Source organism: Parambassis ranga, chromosome 13 (genome assembly GCF_900634625.1).
Source record: "Parambassis ranga chromosome 13, fParRan2.1, whole genome shotgun sequence".
NCBI lineage: Eukaryota > Metazoa > Chordata > Actinopteri > Ambassidae > Parambassis > Parambassis ranga.
The window spans coordinates 21,661,293-21,683,777 of record NC_041033.1 but is presented as its reverse complement, the minus strand read 5'-3'; the positions used below and the strand labels follow the sequence as shown (position 1 = coordinate 21,683,777).

General features: G+C 46.1%; 3 protein-coding genes across 4 annotated transcripts; 2 read left to right on the top strand and 1 right to left on the bottom strand.

Moving 5' to 3' along the window:
- Window positions 1–323: 323 nt before the first annotated feature.
- LOC114445480 (WD repeat-containing protein 20) lies at window positions 324–7,553 on the top strand. Its single transcript, XM_028420566.1, has 4 exons — window positions 324–1,113; window positions 3,310–3,492; window positions 3,900–5,309; window positions 5,591–7,553. Exons 1-4 carry the CDS (start codon window positions 688–690, stop codon window positions 5,636–5,638), a joined length of 2,067 nt encoding a protein of 688 aa, XP_028276367.1. The 5' UTR covers window positions 324–687; the 3' UTR covers window positions 5,639–7,553.
- Window positions 7,554–10,673: 3,120 nt separating this feature from the next.
- Window positions 10,674–18,103, top strand: LOC114445033 (uncharacterized). Of its 2 annotated transcripts, none has more exons than XM_028419977.1 (12): window positions 10,674–10,793; window positions 12,667–12,909; window positions 14,163–14,276; window positions 14,698–14,858; window positions 15,097–15,191; window positions 15,497–15,597; window positions 15,673–15,889; window positions 16,073–16,182; window positions 16,250–16,361; window positions 16,962–17,163; window positions 17,245–17,571; window positions 17,787–18,103. In XM_028419977.1, the coding sequence occupies exons 4-12, from the start codon at window positions 14,758–14,760 to the stop codon at window positions 17,923–17,925; spliced, it is 1,404 nt and encodes a 467-aa protein (XP_028275778.1). In that variant the 5' UTR covers window positions 10,674–10,793; window positions 12,667–12,909; window positions 14,163–14,276; window positions 14,698–14,757; the 3' UTR covers window positions 17,926–18,103. The 2 variants fall into 2 exon arrangements, with proteins under 2 accessions (XP_028275778.1, XP_028275779.1); XM_028419978.1 differs by having other exon boundaries at window positions 10,712–10,793; window positions 12,670–12,909.
- Window positions 18,104–18,776: 673 nt separating this feature from the next.
- On the bottom strand, window positions 18,777–21,804 carry LOC114445170 (UHRF1-binding protein 1-like). The gene is made up of 3 exons (XM_028420129.1): window positions 21,701–21,804; window positions 21,433–21,629; window positions 18,777–18,892 (listed from the first exon to the last, which is right to left on the bottom strand). Exons 1-3 carry the CDS (start codon window positions 21,772–21,774, stop codon window positions 18,777–18,779), a joined length of 387 nt encoding a protein of 128 aa, XP_028275930.1. The 5' UTR covers window positions 21,775–21,804.
- Between the last annotated feature and the right edge of the window lie 681 nt (window positions 21,805–22,485).

Below are 22,485 nucleotides of genomic sequence, written 5' to 3'. Positions count from 1 at the left end.
TCGGTCATCATGTGTGTGTGTGTGTGTTGGAAAGGGATTTATATTTTTGATACAGACACACAGTCGATCATATTTGCATCTAATTTTGCAGGTTTTAAATCGTGCATGACAAATCCTGAGTTCTCTTTTTAATATTGAGCTCTGCTGGCACTAATCTATGAAAACTCTCTGCTGGATTTTAAACTTCAACACCAGGTGTGTTTGAGTGACGTGTTGAAGTGTGGTGGGCGGGGCTAACAGAAGACACTTGTCTCTGTAGTGGTGTGTACTGAAGGTGGTCCTCTGCTGGTGGTTAAATCCAGCTGACCCGGCCCCGGATGTCCTCCGCTTAGAGGGGGTGCGCAGTGCCAGGCTGGGCCAGCAGCAGCCGCAGCAGCCGTCGACGCACCATCACACGTACTTTACGCACAGTGGATGAAGGGAGGCAGAGACCCGGTCGAGGATGATGCTCACACCGGCTCAGAGGGGCTGTCTCTCTGGGTTTATTTACCAGCCAGCAGCAGCAGCAGCAGCAGCGGCCCGGATGTAAAATGCGCCGGAGCAGCCCGGGTGTGTTGGTCGGCCTAGCTGAGCTCGGCTGCTCCTCTTCGCCTCTCACATTTCTGTTCTAGGACTTTTTTTTTTATTGCAGCGCGATTATTTCCAGGTCAGAATCTCCGTTTCCTGTGCGGCTTGTTTGGACTAAAAATGGCCGGAGATGGCGGCGCTCTGAAGGATATCAATGAGATTAAATCCCAGTTCCGGACCAGAGAGGGATTCTACAAGCTGCTCACCCTCTCGGACTCGCAGCAGCGGGGCGGGCTGCCGCGGGGCACATCTGCCGGAGCCACGCTGGGCCCCGGTGCAGGACCCGGTCCGATACCCGGCGGAGGGGTCGGGCTGCTGCAGGGGCCCGGTGCTGCTGCCGCCGCCGCCGCCGCTGCAGCCGCCGCCGCCGCCGCCGCCTCTTCCTCTTCTAATGCCGCAGCCAACTCCTCTCCGGCGGGCTTCCTGCCGCCAGTCCGGGTCTCCATGGTCAAGCTGCAGCCCGAAGACCCGGGCGAGGAGTCGGAGCGGGTCTGCTTCAACATCGGCAGGGAGCTGTATTTCTACACGTACACCAACATCAAGAAGGTGAGCCTCTCTCCGCCTGGATGGCAGACTGGATGGCGTTAGCTTAGCATGCTAACCTGCTAATGTGATGCTGCTGGCTCGCATTTCGTCATGTTTGTTGTTTTATTTGTGTATTTGTTTTTAAACAGCACAGGGCTTTCTGTGGTTATGCAACGCAGAGCGGGGAGGCCGGCGCTGTGAGTGGTGCATCATGCAGGCGGATGCAGGCTGTCAGTGGACTGGGAGCGGGCTCTGACAGGTCTCCATTCAGCGCATCTGTGTGAATGAAGCCTCCTCGGGCTCTGCATGACTCTTTGTTAGCCTTCAGCCTCTGTCAGAGTCTCTGTGGCAGCACAGAGATGCTGGGAGGTGAATTATTAATCAGCTGATGGGTTATAAAGTCAGGATGTTGTTTATTTTAAACCTTTATGAGCTCTCTGCAGACTGCTGCCTCCATGTCTGAACAGGTGTTATTATCATTTTAATATTAAAAGTAAGTCAGTGTTTTGGGTTTTTTTTTTTAGCATGGCTTACTGAGCTGCTAGCTGCACCCCTTGGTTTCTATTGAGGATGCTAATAACTAACCATTTACTGCAGGACAGATGTGGTGACTGAGAGACAAGTGTCCTCCACAACAAACACATGTGTCCTTCTGACGGACACATGAAGGTGAGACCTGCAGCAGGATGACTGATTCCAGGATCTCTTTTGTAGAAAGTTTGTCTTCTTCCTGCTGCCACAAATCATTAAAATTCATCCTCACACACTTTTAAAAATGATCAATAATAAAGAAGCATCCGTGAACATGATTCTCCTCTTAAGGATGCTCAAAAAGAAATAAAAAAGCATCGCTGCTGCCTATTAAGGCTGCAAGTAATGATCCATTATCAGTTACTCTGCTGATTGTTTTATTGATCAGGTGATTAGTTGTCTGGTCCAAAGTACGGTGGCCCGGACGGCTCAACATGCAAACAATCCAAACAGTCACCAGGGAGGGTAACAAGTGATGCTGTTTAATGCTTGGCAGCAGTAGCAGTGGTGTTAAAGCGAAAACGAGCAGGGTTTAGCCTTCATTAGCCTTTAGCTAATTATTATTAGCATGTCTCATTGGGTCCGTCACCTTTTGAAAGTCCCTGGAAACATTTTCTGAGGCGGTGTTCCAGAGTATTTTAATTATTGTAGACCACATGAGTGGGACACACTATGACATCACAGCATGGCACCTTGACCTTCGACCTTCTTACTGTTATAATTTAAATATCATGAATGTGAAATGAGGTCTGCTGTCATGATAATGTCCTCTCACATGTGGTTACCTGACAGCTCAGTCATGTGACGGCTCTTCCTCTGTGCAGAGGATTGTGGGTACTTTGGTGATGTTTGTTTTTGTATTTTTTTTGCAAAATTTGAGTAACTTCTGTCACTTTAATGGTCACTTTTCTCGGCTACCTAGCACCTATAGATAAAGCAAGCAGTGACAGAGGCATGAGAATGTGACAGAAGTATCTACACGTCTTTCATTTGTCTGTGTCTCATGCCTGCAACAGCAGCAGCTGCAGAATACTCTTTATTTAAAGGACGGGTTCACATGTTTACACGCTTACACCGAGCCATCATGACTGCAGCTGGACTGTCCCTGCTGTCAGCGTGTCTGCTGTGAGGAAGGTCAGTTCAAACGGCTTCAGCTTGCCGTGCTCCTGGTTGTGTAGATCCCTTCGTAATGTGCGTCCATTATGAGTGTAGGTGGAGAAAATTGGCAGCCGTCGCTCTGTGAGTTTCTCTGGCAGCGTCTGTGAGGTTGGAGGGGATTCTGATGATAATTCTGTCCTTTGAATGTATGTTTTGATGCACGTTCTGTTGTTGGCAGTGAGGACAACGGATCGGTCCCTCAGAGATCAGGTGTGACCTTTCAGTGTGAGGCCGTCGCTCCTGCAGCCGCGGTGCTGTCAGGTTGTTGTTGTTGAGGCATCAGCTGCCTCCTGTGTGATGGATTTCTCTCTGTGTGCCTGCAGACTGCAGAAACATTTGCTGCTTGAAACCCTGATGTTCACCATCGATTGTTTTGAACAAAGATCAAACTCCACTCTGCAAACTTCTCCTGTTCTCCGCCTGATGGTTGCGTTGTTGCAGCAGATGGTTGGAGCCGTGCGGTATTTTCGCGTCCTCCTCTGTGTGTCCCTGAACCTTGGCTGATGTTTGGCTCTGTGTGCTCTGCAGGCTGTGGACCTGAGCAAGCCCATAGACAAGAGAATCTACAAGGGGACTCAGCCAACGTGTCACGACTTCAACCAGTACTCGGCCACCGCAGAGAGCGTCGCCCTCATCGTGGGTTTCTCAGCCGGACAGGTCCAGTACCTCGACCCCATCAAGAAGGAGACCAGTAAACTCTTCAATGAGGAGGTACAGTTCCAGCTTTTCTCTGTGTGTTCGTGTTTAGGGTCATTTGTCATTCTTTTGGATGCTGCCTTTACTCTCAGTGCTCCAACATGCTTTGTTGTTGAGCCTTCCGTTGTAATGAACTGAACTGACTCTTCTTAATGGGATTCCCTTTAATGGGATTCACAGTAAAATGGAGAAGATGCCTGCTGAGATTTGCCTCTGTGAATCTCCCGCCCCCCTTTTCTTCTTCTTCTTCTTCTCTCTCTCTAGTCTCGTGTTTTTTTACTTTCTAACGGTGCATTAATGCAACACTTGCTGAAAATTGTCATGTAAGCGGCTGTTTTACACACACGAAGTAAAAATGTTTGGAGTGTGTTTGTAATGTTTCCTCCTCCCTCTCTCCACCTGCCCTCCTTCCTGTTTTCCAGAGGTTGATAGACAAATCCAAGGTGACGTGTCTGAAATGGCTTCCTAAGTCAGAGAACCTGTTCCTGGCCTCCCACGCCAGCGGCCACCTCTACCTCTACAATGTGGACCACCCATGTGGCACCACGGCCCCGCAGTACTCTCTGCTGCGGCAGGGCGAAGGCTTCGCCGTTTACGCCTGCAAAACCAAGACGCCGCGCAACCCTTTGCTGCGGTGGGCCGTGGGCGAGGGGGGCCTAAACGAATTTGCTTTCTCTCCAGACGGCGTGCATGTGGCATGCGTGGGCCAGGACGGCTGCCTGCGCGTCTTCCACTTTGACTCCATGGAGCTGCAGGGCGTGATGAAGAGCTACTTCGGCGGGCTGCTGTGCGTGTCGTGGAGTCCTGACGGGAAATATCTCGCGACAGGCGGAGAGGATGATCTGGTTACCGTGTGGTCTTTTGCAGAAAGCCGCGTGGTGGCAAGGGGGCATGGTCACAAGTCTTGGGTCAACGTGGTGGCCTTTGACCCCTTCACGACTTCCCTGGAAGATGAGGAGCCGATGGAGCTCAGTGGCAGCGAGGAGGACCTCCACCAGGGGGCACCAAATAACTCCATGCACTTTGGCCGCGTTCGAACAAGCAGCACGTTATCGCGTCTTTCTCGGCACAGCTCGAAAGGTGGCGGTTCAACTTCGGTCACGTACCGGTTTGGCTCGGTGGGGCAGGACACTCAGTTCTGCCTGTGGGACCTGACGGATGACGTGTTGTACCCACGCCTGCCGCTGTCCCGCGCCTTTACTAACACTTTTGGGCCCTCATTGTCCAACTCTGGCAGCGGGGGGGTCAACAGCACCTCAGTTGGGGGAGGCACCGGAGGGGTTGAAGGACACCATCACCCACCTAACACTAACACTGGCACCCCCAACCCACCGACGCTCCCCTTACCGCTGCCTCGCTCCTTGTCGCGCTCCAACTCACTGCCCCACCCCGCCGTGGCAAATGCCTCCAAGGGCCAGGGGGCGTCAGAGGGCAGTGGTGGAGGTGGCGGTGGAGGGGGGAGCAGCGGCGGAGGAAACAGCACCCCTTTCAGCATCGGCCGATTTGCCACGCTGTCACTGCAGGAGCGCAAGTCGGACAAGTCCGGAGGCAGCGGCGGGGTGGAGAAGGAGCACAAGCGGTACCACAGCCTGGGAAACATCAGTAAAAGCAACGACAAGATCAACGTGGCGCCAAGGAGCAACCGACTGGATGCCGCCAAGGTGCTGGGCACTACGCTGTGCCCGCGCATGCACGAGGTGCCGCTGCTGGAGCCGCTGGTCTGCAAGAAGATCGCACACGAGAGGCTGACGGTCCTGGTCTTCATGGACGACTGCATCATCACGGCCTGCCAGGAGGGCCTCATCTGCACCTGGGCACGGCCGGGGAAGGCGGTATGTCTGAAATTGTCTCCTCCCGCCTTCACTTCTCTCTTGTATTGAGGTCATTGCACTTTTCTCCAGTGTGTTTATTTCAGGACGTTCATCATGAAGAGTAATTAGCCTACTTGCTGCTTTAATTCGGCTGTTTTCTCAGTGAAATTATGAAGCAGAGTTTCAGTGATGTTACGATAGACCTGGTGTTTATCTCAGAATGCAGACTGTTCGGTGATGATCTTCCTCCATGCGGCCGTCCGCTGTGTGTAACTCTGCTCTGTGTTTTGTCTCGTCTCCAGAACTTGACAGCACAGAACGGGAACTCTCCGAGCGGCACCGTGGTATAGCTGGAGGAGAAGCTTTGCACTCATCCCTCCCTCCTCCGTCTCCTCCCTTATTCGTCGCTGTCTGACACCCTCCCCTCCCGTCGACTCTCACAAATTTGGGGCCAACAACCAGAGACTCTCCCCTCCTTGTACCACTGCAGTATTAAACCCTCAGTGTGACTCTCTGTACTCACCAGAAGCCAAAGGTGGGAAACTCTTCCTGAATCCTGACAAGGCTGGTTGTCTTGGGAACAAATACAAACGCCAGATTACAGAAAACCAGTTTTTATTCTAATGTTGAGAAGCTGACCAAAAGTATGTGGACACCCCTAACCCTCTACAGTGATTAATTAATATGCCTCACAGTAAACTTCTGACAGCAGCATGGAGCAGGAGCTTTCTCCCAGTTCACCATTCATATCTGATGAAGCGGCCGCCATGTTGGCAGCGCCTGAGCCCACTTCAACTCCCATTGAATCCAATAACAGGCAAATAGAAGTGCAGCAGAAAGCTTAAAGATCTAAGTCTGCATCCTCCTGTCTGAATGAGTTATATATAAAACAGGAGAGACTAAAACAGTTTTCGTATCAAGCTGTTAACATGTTTATTTCTGCTGTCAAATTTTAACATGGAGGTCCATGGAAAGAATGTCCCCTCGGGGATAAATAAAGGAATTCTGATTCTATGGACTTTTAGAGCAGGTCCCTAGGGGCTGCAGGGGGAGTTGAGTTCCTTGATGACATTTTGCTGTTCTTCCAAGCAGCCTCGTCAGTTCCTGAACGTCTTCCTGGAACTCCAGTCCTGCTTCAAGCTTCTGAACCAATCTGATTGGCTGTTTGTGGAGGGAACACATGAGAAGCTCACTTGTGCTTTGGCCTAGAAATATACACTCTTGGTGTCCGCATACTTTTGGCCACATCATTCAGTGCTACTGCTACAAATCTGTACTATGATGCGACCTCTTGTTTTGTGGAGCGAGAATAAGTTGCAGTGAGAAAATCTGGTGGTTCTCAGGAGGAGTTTCCTCGTCCCGCCGCTGTGGGGACGACGTGTGTTCCCTGTGCTTCAGCCCTCCATGTTCCGCTGCAGAAAGAATCTACAGCACGTCTCTTCTTCCTTTCTGTCTGTAACCCAACGAGGAGCGAACGGCAGCCCCCCCCCCTCATGCAAAAGACACTGCGAAAGCCACGGCCATTGTATTTAAGTTATTTATTTTATCACAGGACTGTGTAGTAATTTATACTGTAAATAATGAAAATACTCTATAAATACAAAAAGGACAAAGAAATAACGACCCGGCAGCAACGACGTGAGGACGAAGCAGGAAAGATGAAGTATATTAATATATGAAAATCCCTCTATTGTACATACACAGTTATAAATTGAATGTCTGCTGTTTTAGGGAACTTGAAGATGTCAACGTGTTTTTATTTGGTGTGATAGAGTTCGCCCTCACAGCGGTCTGACGCCGCCGAGCCGAGCAGACACACACACACACAGAGCATCCTGCTGAACAACACGAGCACGGACACACATACACACACACTGTTGCACGTTCCGATCGTAAACTGGCTCACACACACACACACACACACATGATCCCCTGACGGTGTAGCATCATATATACTGTGTCTTGGACTCCATTCCTGTTGCACCTGATTGCCTCTTGCAAGAATTTGCACATACAATAAATCCACAGTCCATCCTGAGCTGCCACATTCAGGCTGTCGTTTTGTTCGATGCAGAAAAACAAAAACACAAAAACAAAAATCCAAAAGCAAACAGCAAATATCTGGATATGAAGGTAAAATACATTCTCTCCTTGTTGAGGAGTGGAGCTGAGGTGGCCGGGCAGTTGCAGAAGCAGCAGTTACACCCTTAACTATGCATTTTAACATAGTCAGAAATACCAAGATGTATTGATTTTCACACCACTCTGAACCCAATCAAGCAAATTAAACACTAGACTCTCATTTATTTGTTAAGGAAAATGATCCAGTATTAAAAATATTGTGTAAAAAATTTGTGAACCTTTGCTTTCAGCATCATCGTCGGCCTCCTTGTGCAGCAATTATGACAACTAATGTGTCTGTTTGCTGCTATTCAGTCATCCAGAAAGCTTTGGAATAAAGCAAAGTGTGGTTAACCTGTCGTTGATATGGAGGTCTGTGGGGATGGTCTCCCCCAGAGGCCAAAGGGGGAACTGCAGTTTCTCAGACCTGGATTTGGTCTTTAGTGTGGAGGATCCGGCCGTTGCCATCTTGGCTGAGTCCACCTGACGCTTGGTCAAGCCAAATATGGAAAAGGAGGCGGAGCAGCTACCTGTCAATCAACAGCGGACTGGTGAGTTTCTATACAGATGTCAACAAACAAAGTTTTTTTATTTAGACTGTAAAGTTGGGCATTTTAATGTGGAGCTCTGTAGGGAGCAACTCACTTTTGAGGCCAGCCTCAAGTGGCCACTTGTAGAACTGCAGTCTGCAGCTTCTCAGACTAAACAGGACATCAAGGAATAACAAAAGTGATACTAAATACACTAATCAGGTGTATTCAGCCTCACAGCTCATGGTGGGGTAACACTGAATTATTACATACTTCATGTCTGTGTCCTCATCGTTCAGCCTGTTCTTTAGCTCACCCTGAAGCCACGCCTCCCAATCACATGGACGCACATTAACCTGAAGACGAGCTGCGGTCTGTGACTTCGGCCATCATGCACGTACCTCTCTGGTGTACGTGCATGAGAGTGCACGTACACCAGAGAGGTAGAGAGAGGAAGAGAGTGACAACCAGCCAATACTCCGCGCAGGGTCCACCCGGAGGATTGGCTGATGTTTTTAGTGTTTTATAGCTTCCACAGATGATTTTTCGTTTTAATGCGAAACTGCAGAACTAATCGGTTGCTATCGGATTGTAAAGAGAAGTTACACTAATTTAACACAAAGTGCATCAGAATGAAATCTCCTACCCGACCTTTAAGAAGCCGGCCGTGATTGGTGGATCTGAGCGGTCTCAGTTTTACACTCGGTCCAGGTTTGTCATGACATCACGGTTACTTCCTGTTTGTGCTGTGTTGTCAGTTCTGTCTGCCCTGCTGTGAACAGGAAACAAGTTTTATTTTTCAGGGTCACATCCAAGCTCTGTGTGTGTGTGTGTTTGTGTGTGTGTTATTGTGTGTTTGTGTGTGTGTTATTGCGTTACCTGTCTGCCAATATAATCCTATATATAGTCCCCTGCAGGGCTGTGGGAAGGTTGTGCCCTTGGCGCTGCAGACAAACACCTTCTTTGCTCTGCGTCCCTGAGCCCATCGTTGCCGTGTGTGTGTGTGTGTGTGTGTGTACTCTCATCTGTGTTGTCATGGCAACAGCATGTCCGCTCAGTGTATCCTCCTGAATGAGCGCCGGAGTAAAATCCCGGCTGTAAGTATGAATTAATGCCAAATCACGACGTCTGTCTCCTCAGATGTTGGAACGAGAGAGAATTCAGCATGAAGCTAAAAGATGGACTGAGACAGATCACAGCAGCATAATCCTCCAAAACTATGATAATAATATCTTCTATTTCTTATTATTGTTTCTATTATTTTATGTTTATCTCCCTCACATGTGTCCTCTGAGGATCAGCTCTATTTTCTCTGCTCACCAGTGATTTTTACCAGATTGATTTATTTAAGACAGACTCAGCTCTGGCAGAGGGGGCCCTGGATTTTCCTAACAATGCACTCCAGCCTATCAGAGAGGTCACTGTGAGAGTTCTGCAGGTATTTAGACCCTAACCCTGGGACCAGCTTTGTATTGTTTTTGTTTATTTTTTGGTTGCAAGAGAAAATTAGTGTTAAAATGTTTGAGAAGAACTTTTCAAACAGATTTATAATAAAACTAGAAAAGCATTTCCTGAAGAAAATGATTGATGTTTGATTGCTGCAGCTGAAGCATTGCTTTGAACGCTGATGTGAAGGATTGCTCACGTGTGTACATGTTTCCCCCTGAAAGCAGAACCAGGGGAGAGCAGCTGTGAACATTCTAGTGTTTTATAAAACTGTCACATTTTTACAGTGGAGCGTCCAGCATTCAGTTCAACACCAAGTCGTCCGGATGAGACTGCAGCAGACTGTGAGATATATCATACCCTGATCGCAGGGACTTCGCTCTATAATGATATATTTATGTACACAGTACTTACAGCTCCAACCCAAACGTTCTTGTAAACCGTGTATTTATTGTAACCTCGTTAACTGTCTGGTACAAAAATGCTGCACATTTGATCAATAAAAGTGATTCTTTGATTTGAAGTGTTAAGTTTTCATGAATGTGTTTGCAGTGTGTTAATCTGATGTAAACAGTTCAAGGCTCAGGTTCAGTGTTCTCAAATGAATTGAGTAGTAACAGTGAAGCGTGGAGATGTCGTAGCTATAATGTCAAATTCACTGCTATGTGGCGCCACCTGCTGGACTCTAGTGGTGGCTTGTTTTGTTTGTTTTTTTTTCTCCTCAGGTGTTCTGCTGTGTTACTCCACGCCACTGCTTAGATCAGATGCTTAGATAATTTAAAAATTAAAATATACAAATATTTATATAGCTCCTTGACTCCTCTTTCGGACCATCTGTCCTCTCTGTCCTCTCTGTCTAGGATGTGGACATTGTTGTCCTCGAAGGAGTGTCCTTTGTCTCTGAGGTGGAGGTGAACAGCTGAGTCTTATCCTGAGGAGGTGGCTCTCCTGCCATTGAGCCACTGAGCCATTCTTCTGTGGAGTGGTTGTTGTTTCTCCAATGTACAGATCAGAGCACTCCTCACTGCACTGGACTGCATATATCACGTTGCTGTGTTTGTCCCTGGGGGTTTTGTTCTTCAGGTGGAACAGTTTCTGGTTCACTTCACTGCCAAACATGTCCTAACATGTCAGCAAGTGTTGCATGGAGTGTTGCATCTCCTAGCATCTGATGTGTTGGCCGCGAATGTAACAATACTTATTGTTAAGAACCGGCTCTTTGAAGAGCTGAAATTTCCATCGTTAGTAGTCAGGATGCCCCTCCTCCTCCTCCTCCTCCTCCTCCTCTCAGGGCGATGCAGAATGTGTTTATTATAACCTCAATCTGTTAATACAAGCAGTCATCTGGATGTTTGTGAGCTCGTGGGTACATATTCATCCTGCACCACACCAAATGAGATACTTTGTGGTGAGTTTCATCTGTTTTTACACATTGCATATCAAACATTTGGAATTTATCTCTGCATAAAATCCGAACACCAAAGGTGTGTACCTGAAGGTTAAACAGCTGCAGTGACGACAGAAATGTAAACAATGAAATATTTTGTATCACACATGTCTGCTGCATCTTCTAAACCTAACAAGGGCTGACATGGAGCTGAATGACTGGTGGGAATTGAAGGGGATTGGTCAAATTTGCAGAAACGTTCTGGTGATTAGTTAAAATATGAAGGCCGTGCAGAATTCATGGGGAGCGAAGTCTGGCCTGTGTGGTCCAATACAACAGACAAGCTACTGTTGCTATGTATGTGCTGCTATATATGCTACAGTTGCTAATTTAAAGTGTGCAATATTGAACAGATCTAAGATAACACTGTGCAACAGGTTGAACATTAACACATTTAGGTGGCCACTGTGGGCAATATGTAATCCTTAAGCAAACGCCAGTCAGGTATAAAGGCACAAATTCATGTAACAGGACTTCCTCCTTCTTGGGATCAGCACAGTGTCTTTGCTGTAACCTCAAACTGTTAACACAGTCAGTCATCTGCATGTTTGTGACCTTGTGGGTACATATGCAACCAGCATTAGGCAAGGCAAGGTTTATTTATGCAGCACCATTCATACACAAGGCAATTCAGAGTGCTTTACATAGAATGAAATCACAGAATAAAAACATTTTAAAACATTCAATTAAGAAGGAAATTCAAATCGTAAAAAGAATAAAAAATAAAAAACATCAAATAAAATCAGGACGATTAAATGAGAAGAGTGCAGTTAGAGAATTTAAGAGAACGCTGTTCCATTTCCTCTTAAACACAACGATTTAAGAGATAAGATCTCATTTTTACAGTGCTGTCATTTGAGTATTCCTGTATGTTGCAGTCAGTGCACAGGCTGAACGTGAGATCTTATCTCTTAAATCGTTGTGTTTAAGAGGAAGTGTCACCTGCTGGTTATTTCATCTGGATCAGGGAGACACAGCAGAGCTGGAACAGCAGCACCACGATGAGTCCGAAGCAGCCGCCTGTGTTCAGGAGGTTCAAACGCCTGCTGCTCATCACTGCTGTCCTCTCCGTCCTCTCTGTCGCCCTGCTGAAGGGTCCAAGGTGTCCAGGTCTCACTGATGATCCTGCACTGACAGACTTAATAATAACAATACTAGTCATCATATCTTGTGTTGTCAGTGGTGGAGGAAGTACTGATGTTTAGTACTTAAGTGAAAGTACAATTACCCAGCAAAATATATACTCAAGTAAAAGTAGATGTGCTACATCAATGATCCTACTTAACCAAAGTCTTAAGTACTTACTTTTAATTTCCAAGAGTTTAAATCGAGGCAACTGAACTCAAGGATTGTTTTTTTCTTGGGATACATAAAAAATACATGAAAAATGACTTAAGTACAGTAACAAAGTACAAATACTTAGTTACTTTCCACCACTGTGGACAGTCTTCAGAGAGTACATATTTCTATGATGTGTTTTGATTGTGTTGTACAGGTTTTTTATGTTTCCTCAAGATAATATTTTCATATGTGTGTTCCACATTATTTAAATAAAAAGGTTGCTTATATAATCATCACTGTACATGTCTTTGTGATTGGGGCGGCATTTCTATAGAATCTAGTAGCCCGTAGGGCCCCAGTGTTACCTTCTTGCCTAGGGCCCCTATAGTGTCAAGCAAATGTGAAATGGAAACGTTTTTTTATTTCAACAGTGCACATTAGTGTCTTTTCAAAATAAGAATGTAAACAATAAAAGCTTGGAGTAGAATTCTGAAGAACAATAAAAAGCAGAACATTTAAAAAATTCTTTTTTTTATCTGTCTATCCCACATAGCAGACTTGGTCTGGCCCGCTTCTAGCCCACACAATGCTCGTACACCCGGCCCAGGTCTGGTTTGCCAGTGGTGTACCAGGCACAGCCGTCTGGGAGGAGGCATGAGGTCGAACCAGGACTCACTGGATAGGGTGAAGGCCGTGGATAGGAGGAGGATCCTGGAGGAGGAGCTGGAGACAGTTAAAGGAGACAAGCAGGCCTAGAAGTCTCTGCCTCCTCTGATGGATCAAAGCAGGATGGAGGGTATTACAAATTAGGCTTTTAAATGTACAAATATTTATATAGCACATACTTATAGAATTATAAACACAGATTAACCATAAAATGGACCAAAGTACATTTCACTGCAGAGAGATTACCACACAGTGTGGAGGAGAAAGCATGCCTCAGTCAGTCAGCAGGTACAGTCCTCTACTTCTCCCTCTGACCTGGTTTACCAGGGGCCTGTATGCTGACATTACTGTAATAGTGATGTGATCAGAGGCCAAGGTGGAGGAGGGGAAGCGAGTCAGTTCCTATGAACCGGCTCTTTAAATAGAGCCAAAATTTCCATCAGTAGTACATCAGTCAGGATGCCCCTCCTTCTCCTCCCTCCTCTCAGGGCGATGCAGAATGTGTTTATTATAACCTCAATCTGTTAATACAAGCAGTTTAAATTTAAAAATTAAAATGTACAAATATTTATATAGCTGCATACTGCATACTTATAGAATTCTAAACACAGATTAACCATAAAATGGACCAAAGTACATTTCACTGCAGAGAGATTACCACACAGTGTGGAGGAGACAGCAGCTTAGTGTGCATGTTAAAGGAAGTCAGAGCTGAGATAAAGGAGCATACATACAGCACATCAAACTCTTGAGTGTGCAAATATACAACAAATCTAAAAGGTAATACAGTGCAACAGGTTCAGCGTTCAATGGTGTGGGCATTATGTCATCCTTACACAAACATCAGCCAGATATGAAGCCACACATTCATTTAACAGGACTTCCTCCTCCTCAGGACACAGAATGTGTTCATTGTAACTTTAAACTCTTAAAACAAGCAGTCATCTGATCAGAGTCTCATCAAACAATAGCTCCAAATGTCTCCATACTTACCTGTGTCTGGTGTCTAACGACTCTGAGACTACAGGGGGCTGTGGTGGGGCGGGGACAGGTGGACAGTCCTTTGTCCTTGGAGTGAAGCTTCCTGGAATGGATGGAAGCTTCATTGTCTGTGGTAGAAAGATGATGTCTGAGGCCACCACCTCTGTTAAGGGAAGGTTCTTCCAGCTTCACATAGATGCTTCCTTGACTCCTCTTTCAGACCACCTGTCCTCTCTGTCTAGGATGTGGACATTGTTGTCCTCAAAGGAGTTTTGTCCTTTGGGTGGACCAGTTTCTGGTTCAAACATGTCCTAACATTTCGACCTGTTGCATTAAGTGTTTACTGCCAACACGTGAGCCGAAATTTCCATCCCATGTCAGGATGCCCCTCCTCCTTTTCAGGGTGATGCAGAATGTGTTAATTATAAACTCAACTGTTAATACAAGCAGTCATCTGGACGTCTGCGACCTCGTGGGTACATATACACACTCTGTCATCAGACAGCTCCAAGAAAAGTAAGTTTCATATTTTTGTGAATTCAGCAGTTTTATAAGCAAATAAAGATAAAGACATGCATCTTTTTGTAAGTTAGTATTTTTAGTGTTTCAGTATTATCTGCATTAAGCAGTTTGGTTCATTGTTCTATGGGATTTGCCAGTTTTTTGTCTCTGTAAATGAGAGAAGGCCTCAGATATGGAGGCTGTTAGTGTAGTAGCACCAGTATGTTTGACAAAACTGTTGTTTCACTTGGAATTAGTTTCTGTTTGTCACCGAGTGTTTGTTGAATCTGTCTCTGAAATAGTCATTAAGTGTTTACTTCTGTAGGTAAAATAGTTTAACAACCTGTTAAAATCCACAGGAAATGGCAACTACTTCATATTATTATATTATATTTCATAATATACTGATGTACTTTTTTTCACCACCCACCCACAGAAGGTGTCCCCCCCTCTGTGGGACTAATAAAGGATTATAAATTAAAAAAAAAAAAAAAAGATGAGTCAGAAGCAGCCGCCTGTGCTCAAAAGGTTCAAACTCATGCTCATCACTGCTGTCCTCTCCGTCCTCTCTGTCACGCTGCTGATCTGGACCTACAGGTGGGTGGAATCACTCCTCTGATTTTGTTCGACTCTTTCTGACCGGATACTCCTGGTCGATCATCAATTTATGTTATAATGAACATGGATACTAGTCTGACTTTCCAGCATACACCTGCTTCATATTAGATGTAAATTACACCCAGCAGTGAAACATACAAGCCCAAACCTTCTCATCTCTTCAAACTGCAGTTTAAAATGACTCGTGATCTCAGCTCTACCTTTCTTCTGTCTGCAGGGACTACTGGACCTTCCAGCCCAGGACCTTCTACTACCAAAGAACCACTGTGCCACAACACTCAGTGCACACTACATATATTGTGGGTCCTGAGGGTAAGTGACTGAACACTGCTCACTACTAAAGCTTCTTGGAAATGTAACATGAAACCTTGTTGCTTCCTGATCTGCTGGAAAACTTTACTCTCATGTCAAACCTGTTTGAAAGATCGGTTCAAGTTTCAGGGCACAACGCTGAAAATATTAAATCCCTTTATGCAAATTGGAGATCATCATCATTGATGTTGAGATCATCAACATTTACATAAAGTTGGACTTTTCACTACCATGTGACTCAGGGAGACCAAGCCTAAGATGAATTGAAAGACAATACAAGACGATTAACCCCTGGTCTCATGCAGTTCTTCAGGGACGAGAACCAGAAGCATCTGTGGTCACGGTGAATGGGACGAAGACGCTGCTGTTTTCAGCGTATCTGGAGCACCGCACAGACAGAAAGGAGGTCAGTACACTGAGCAGGTTCAGAGCAGGTTCAGCATCCACGAGCATCTGGTTAGAACCCTGTGTTCCTCTGCAGGTCCGTGTTATTGCTGTGGTGCTGCGGAGCGAGGCGGTGGCGTATCGCTGCCTCTTCTGCTGTCAGGAGCAGCTGCACATCTCTGACGGCGTCTGCAACATGAACACCGATCACTTTGATTTCGCCTACGGGACGGCCGACATCATGTGCCCCGTCCCATCAGGCTGTGAGGCGCCATCTCGCATCACCGTGACCTCTGCTGCAGGCAGCTCTGACGGTACTGAAGCTCCACAGGCCACATTTTCAGAACCACAGGATGAGCACAAAGTCCTGTTTGAATAATAAAAGGTTGAATATTTTAGGAGAACAATAACTCACTGCTGAACTCTTGGGTAACTGATTAACTGAAGTGAATTAATGCTGCAAATCAAACACACCTTCATGTGACCTCTTGGTGAAGTGGACAGAGAGTTCCTGGAGGTGAAGAACCAGAATGTGAAGAGTGACGCCTTTCCATACAGCTTCACCGTCTGCCTCTCCACCATGTTCGACTTCACCAACGTGCTGCAGGTACCATCTCATCAATAACAAACTTTACTGTGTGTGTGAACTGCTTACATGTGCCTTTGTCTCATAGTTTGTGCAGAGTTTGGAGATGATGCAGTTACTGGGGGTGGACAGAGTGGTGGTCTATAAAACGAGCTGCAGCCCTGAGACGCAGCGCATCCTGGACTACTACACACACAAAGGTGGAGTACGGTGTGTTTGTGCCTGTTTTATCCATCCATGCATGCACCTCTGTCTCAGTGCCACTGTGTGACCACAGCTGCCAAACACAATGTTTTCTTATTCTGAGAGTGTTTGGAGGAGGTATGCTAAGGATGATCTGAAATGACAGCTGACAACAGACAGAGGAAAGGTTTTAAATTTGCCCCTACGACGTGATTGGCTACGTGAGCAGCGAGGCTCTTGGTGAAGGAGGTGGAGGAGACAGAGGGACGTGGACAGAGAAAGTAACGACATGAAGACAACAGAGAGGTGTCAGGACGCTGTCTGCAGCCAGCCACCAGGGGGCGATCCAGATGTTTTGGCCTGATTTTTGGGGAGCTAACATTAGCTTTCTAGCTACCTAATGATGAACCATATGAGTTTGGTGGATAATTCATTCATTAATTCTGATTCGTCCATATTCCCAGGCTGATCCAGCTGCTGCATTGCTTATCTTCGCATTTAAAAGCTAATGTTAACACCAATATCCTGCTTAGCTTTCTTGCTAGCCAGTTGCTATAAAGTGGTTTGATAGCTGTCGAGCTTGAGGTTGAACCCACACTCCTGCTCCTCCCTCTCAGGCCTTGTGGAGGTGATTCCTTGGAGTCTGTCCAGATATCTGAACGTCTCTCGCAGCTTTGTGCCTTCACTCGGTCCAGGTGACCTCCATTACTTTGGTCAGATTGCGGCTCTCAATGACTGTCTGTACAGGTACATGTACCGGTCCAGATACGTGGCGCTGCACGACATGGACGAGCTCATCCTGCCTCAGTCAGTCAGCAGGTACAGTCTTCTTCCTGGATGAGTATTCACAGTAAAGTGACTCCTTCACTGCGGTAAATGTGGATGCTTTTCTCTCACCAGCTGGTCGGAGCTGCTGCCACAGCTGGAGCAGAAGTACGGTGTTGACCGGTGCTACATGTTTGAGAATAACGTCTTCCCTAACACCATCAAACTGCCTCCTCCAAACTCCCCAACACTGCCCCTGCTGGCCAGCTGGCTGAATGTGTCTGGGGTGGACATCCTGTCCCACCTGTACCAGGAACCCATCATTCCAGAGACTCACTACAGCAACTTCAAGATCATCGTCAACCCGCGAGCTGTGTTCACCGCCACCGTCCACGGAGTGCTTCATTCACAACATGGCTGCTCCTGGGTTGACAGGAACATGGCGCGGATGTATCACACAAGGTATGGGGTGGACAGCGGAGTCTCCTGATCACAGGAAGTGTATGCTTACTCCTATGTGTTAACAGTGTGCAGCGCTAATGCTAGGATTGTATGTCAGGACGGCCTGTGATGCACTGAGCCTGACACACATTTGTGGAAAGTTGTTCCAACTAAATTATTAGCACCCGTGGAGTCTAATAATTTTGTCTCCAACTGTTTTTTTTCTGTCTGTGCAGAGGTCCAAGGCAGCCTCACCTAAAGCCGGATCAGCTGATTTATGATGGCAGACTGCTGGACTACAGTGCACGCCTCATACCTGCTGTCAGTGCTGTGCTGAAGGAGAATGGACTTCTAGAGGAGGACAGCACACACTAAGGTGTGTGTGTGTGTGTGTGCGTTAGTTTGGTCTGACAATTATTTTGCGTCAAAAGTCAAAACTTTTGATTTGTCGTCCGGATGAGACTGCAGCAGACTGTGAGATATATCATACCCTGATCGCAGGGACTTCGCTCTATAATGATATATTTATGTACACAGTACTTACAGCTCCAACCCAAACGTTCTTGTAAACCGTGTGTTTATTGTAACCTTGTTAACTGTCTGGTACAACTGCCAAAACAAATTCCTTGAAATGCTGCACATTTGATCAATAAAAGTGATTCTTTGATTCTTAAGTGTTAAGTTTTCATGAATGTATTTGCAGTGTGTTAATCTGATGTAAACAGTTCAAGGCTCAGGTTCAGTGTTCTCAAATGAATTGAGTAGTAACAGTGAAGCCTGCAGTTGTCGTAGCTATAATGTCAAATTCACTGCTATGTGGCGCCACCTGCTGGACTCTAGTGGTGGCTTGTTTTGTTTGTTTTTTTTATTCTCCTCAGGTGTTCTGCTGTGTTACTCCACGCCACTGCTTAGATCCATTCCTTGGAAGTGTCCACTGAGAACAGTCAGCCAGTCCCAGCACCACAGCGCCCCCTGCTGTCCCATAGTCGTTAGGCGCAGCTGAGCTTCAACAGAGGTCAGGCGAGTACTGACACGAACAAACAATGTGAAATGGAAACGGTTTTTATTTCAACAGTGCACATTAGTGTCTTTTCAAAATAAGAATGTAAACAATGAAAGCTTGGAGTTTCAAAATAGAATTCTGAAGAGCAATAAAAACAGAACATTTAAAAAAATTCTTTTTTTTATCTGTCTATCCCACATAGCAGACTTGGTCTGGCCCGCTTCTAGCCCACACAATGCTCGTACACCCGGCCCAGGTCTGGTTTGCCAGTGGTTGGCTGACTCTTCCCAACTCCAGTTTTCCCAACCAGAACAATCCTGAGGTCTGGTTCCTCTGGTTCTGTTGGAGAGTTTAATGACACATTACTCATCTTCAACATGATTTTCAGATAAATGGACTTATCACCAGTTCTTATTTATTTCATTTTAATGGCAGTAATTGTGCATACTAATGTTATGATAATATCGTGCAGTTCTGCCTCTTACTGCTACAGTTTAGTTTGCACATTCAGACTAGATAGAGGAAGTCAATGGTTACATCATGATTTATAAGTTGTGTACATGTAATGTAAACATGTAAATATCCATATATTCTTATATCCACATTAATTCAATTCAGTGCAGTTCAGTTTTATTCATATAGTGCATTTTACAATCAGAAATTGTCTCAAAGCGCTTCACAGAAACCCAGAGCCTGAACCCCCTAAGAGCACTGTGGCAAGGAAAAACTCCCTTTAAGAGGAAGAAACCTTGAGCAGGACCCGTCTCTGAAGGAGGAACCTTCCTGCTGCCAGTCGGCCGGGTAGAGGAGGAGAAGAAGAGGGAGACAGGACAGAGAGGATGAAGGAGAGAGAGAGAGAGGAGCAAACATGCAGCAAGATGAAACAGTGATTATATTATAATGGATATCTGTATATATCGTAATAGTAATTTGATAGTGATCAAAGCAAACATTATTTAGATAAGAAAGGTTGGTTGACTAAATCGAGGTATAAAGGTGCTTGCACAGCATGTTAAGGCTTGAATCAGTGCACTGATTTGATCATATCAACATAATCGAGGTGCAGGTGTTTAAACAGTCCTTCTGGAGTAGGAATGTGTGCTAACGGTGCTTTTATCCTCTTAGAACATAGATTATTGACATTGATATAGAACTTCATTAAGCATAGTCTGTTGTTTTATTATATCTTCTTTATATATTTTCTTATTTTATTTCACCTCCACAGTGATCAACACTGTGGAATTATGATCAATGTGGTTAACAATGTGACTGAACACAACTACACAAGTATCAGCAAACCCCAAAACCTTTGTTAAACAAAGCCGTTCTTTTTATTCTTCCTCAAATGCCCAGAAAATATTTCATTTTAATCTTTTACTTTCTTTAATGCTCAGGAGCTGGTGGGAGAGCAGCCCTCCCCGCTCTGTTTCACAGATAGAGGCGTCAGCTAACAGTCGGCTCTAAGCGGAGAGGAGGAAATATGACTATAGATATATATACATGCACAAACCTTTCAGCACAAATAACAGTCACACCTGACAAAATGCAGTCAGTCAGTCAACTGGGGTCTCACACACCTTTTATACTTCTACATACAAAATTTGTACTTGTGTGTACGTGACTAGTCCGCTGGCATCCACCTCCCCTCAGTGCCAGATGCGGCTCATTTAAGACACACTGTTTCATGTGTATGTTCTTTCCTGTGTGACCTTGGAGAACTGATTAGCTACTTCAGCCTCTCCCTATGACGTCTGTGACCAATAGGGTCTGCTCTCTGTCTTCTCACCTCCACAGCCACTGCTGTTTGCTCGGTCTCGGGGGCCTGACCTGCCGTCACCCCAAACACATACATTTCACGATCTGAGCCGGGAGCTCTCTGCGGAACCCAATTAAACACAAGGCCTATCACTGTATCATATATATATCTTCCATGCACACAGGACTCTGGCAGCCTTCAAAACATCACAAAAGTCCAGTTCTCAACAAGTGACTAGCATCACTACCTGTCTCACAGACAGAATTTAGATTCAGCTGCAGCTCCTGAGGCCTCAGACACACACACAGGCGGACACGGACACACAATGTTTAATCTTTAACTGCAGCTGTCCATATGCACATTGTCATGGTTTCAGCCAGGTCTTTTATTTTGTAGTTTATTTTCTGTTTGTATTAGTTCTAGTTTTACTAGTCACTTCCTGTTTTATTTTGAAACTCGATCTTCCCCTTGTGTTTTAGTTCTGTTTACTTCCCCTTCCTCATGTGTGCTCCCTTCCCCCACCTGTGATTACCTGCTCCGCCCTAATGTGCTTCACCTGTGTCCAATTGTCTTCCCGCCCTCCTGTGTATAAACCCTGTGTGTTTCCTGCCCCTTGTTGCCAGTTCGTTTTGTGAGTCTTCCATGTGACACAGCCGTCCAAGTAGCCTTTCTGCTCTTGTGATTTTTCCCTACGTGTTCTTGAGTAAGCTTTGGATTCTTGTGTTTTTTTTCCCTACGTGTTTTCGAGTAAGTTTTGGATTCTCTTGTGTGTGACTTGTTTTTTGGATTTGACTACTGCTTTTTTGCCTTTGCCTTTTGGTTACCTCTGCCACGTTGACTGATCACCCATGTACCGAACCCTGGCTTATATTAAAGGAACCGAGTTTGTTTTCACCTCCGGCTAAGTCTGCATTTGTGTCCGCCATCTCACTACCCTCCTGACACACATGGATTAAGACTGACCTCTGCTCTTTAGGTTCTAGTTCTGGGATAGGTTTCAGGTTTTTACAACTCTCACTTATTCGCACATCCTGGAGCACCCTAAAACAAACCATTTTTAACCCTCACAGAGCTAACCTGAGCTAACACAGAGCTAACTTGGATAATTACTTCTGAACATTACTTCTGACCTCTCCCCTTTGAGGGTCCTGGATGCGAGTGAACCGCAGGTCACTGATGCTCCAGCTGGTGTTGACGCTGTAGACCTGCAGCTGGGAGGGCTCGAAGGAGGCGTTAAAGGCCTTGGCGCTGATCCTGATGATGATGGAGTTGATGGACAGAGACATCCCTTCTACCACCTTCTCAGCAAGGCCATATTCACTGTAAATGAGACAGGTGGGAGGACGTTTGAGGTCAACAAGGTGACAAGACCCTGTTATTAGAGAGCACACCTTTGTCCAGAGGCTGTTGCTATGGGAGACGGGCCGTTAGGTGGACGAGGCTCATCGCAGGTACTCATCTCCATCAGCACTTTATCCAGAGTCTGAAACAGCAGGAAAGTCAGAAGCTTAGATTTCCTGCTGTCAGTCCTAGATAAATAGTTTGACTAATGAAAACAGGATCTGTAATCTGTGAGCTAAGAAGGTTGAACAATATTTACAGAGGGATCTTTTCTGATAGGATGACCTGCTTGGACCATTTGTGAGGAATCGTTTAATTGCCTGGGGACTTCGACCACCGTGGCAGTCTGTCAACTTGACACCTGTGCCCTGCTCTCTGAGGTGGCAGCCATGAAGGAGAAGCTGTCAGCTCTATCTGTGCGTGTCTGTGTGGGTACGTGTGTGTGTCTCTGTGTGTCTGCAGCACGTTTGCGCCAACGTGTCTGTGCAGCGGCCCAATGACACACACACACACACACACAGACACACACACACGCAGACACACACACACAGACACACACACAGAGACACACTCACACAGACACATGCAGACACACACACGCAGACACACGCAGACACACACACACAGAGACACACAGACACACACACACACACACAGACACACACAGACACACACACAGACACACACACAGACACACACACAGACACACACACACAGACACACACAGACACAGACACACGCACACACACACACAGACACACACACACAGACACACACACACAGACACACACACACACACACACAGACACACACAGACAGACACACACACACACAC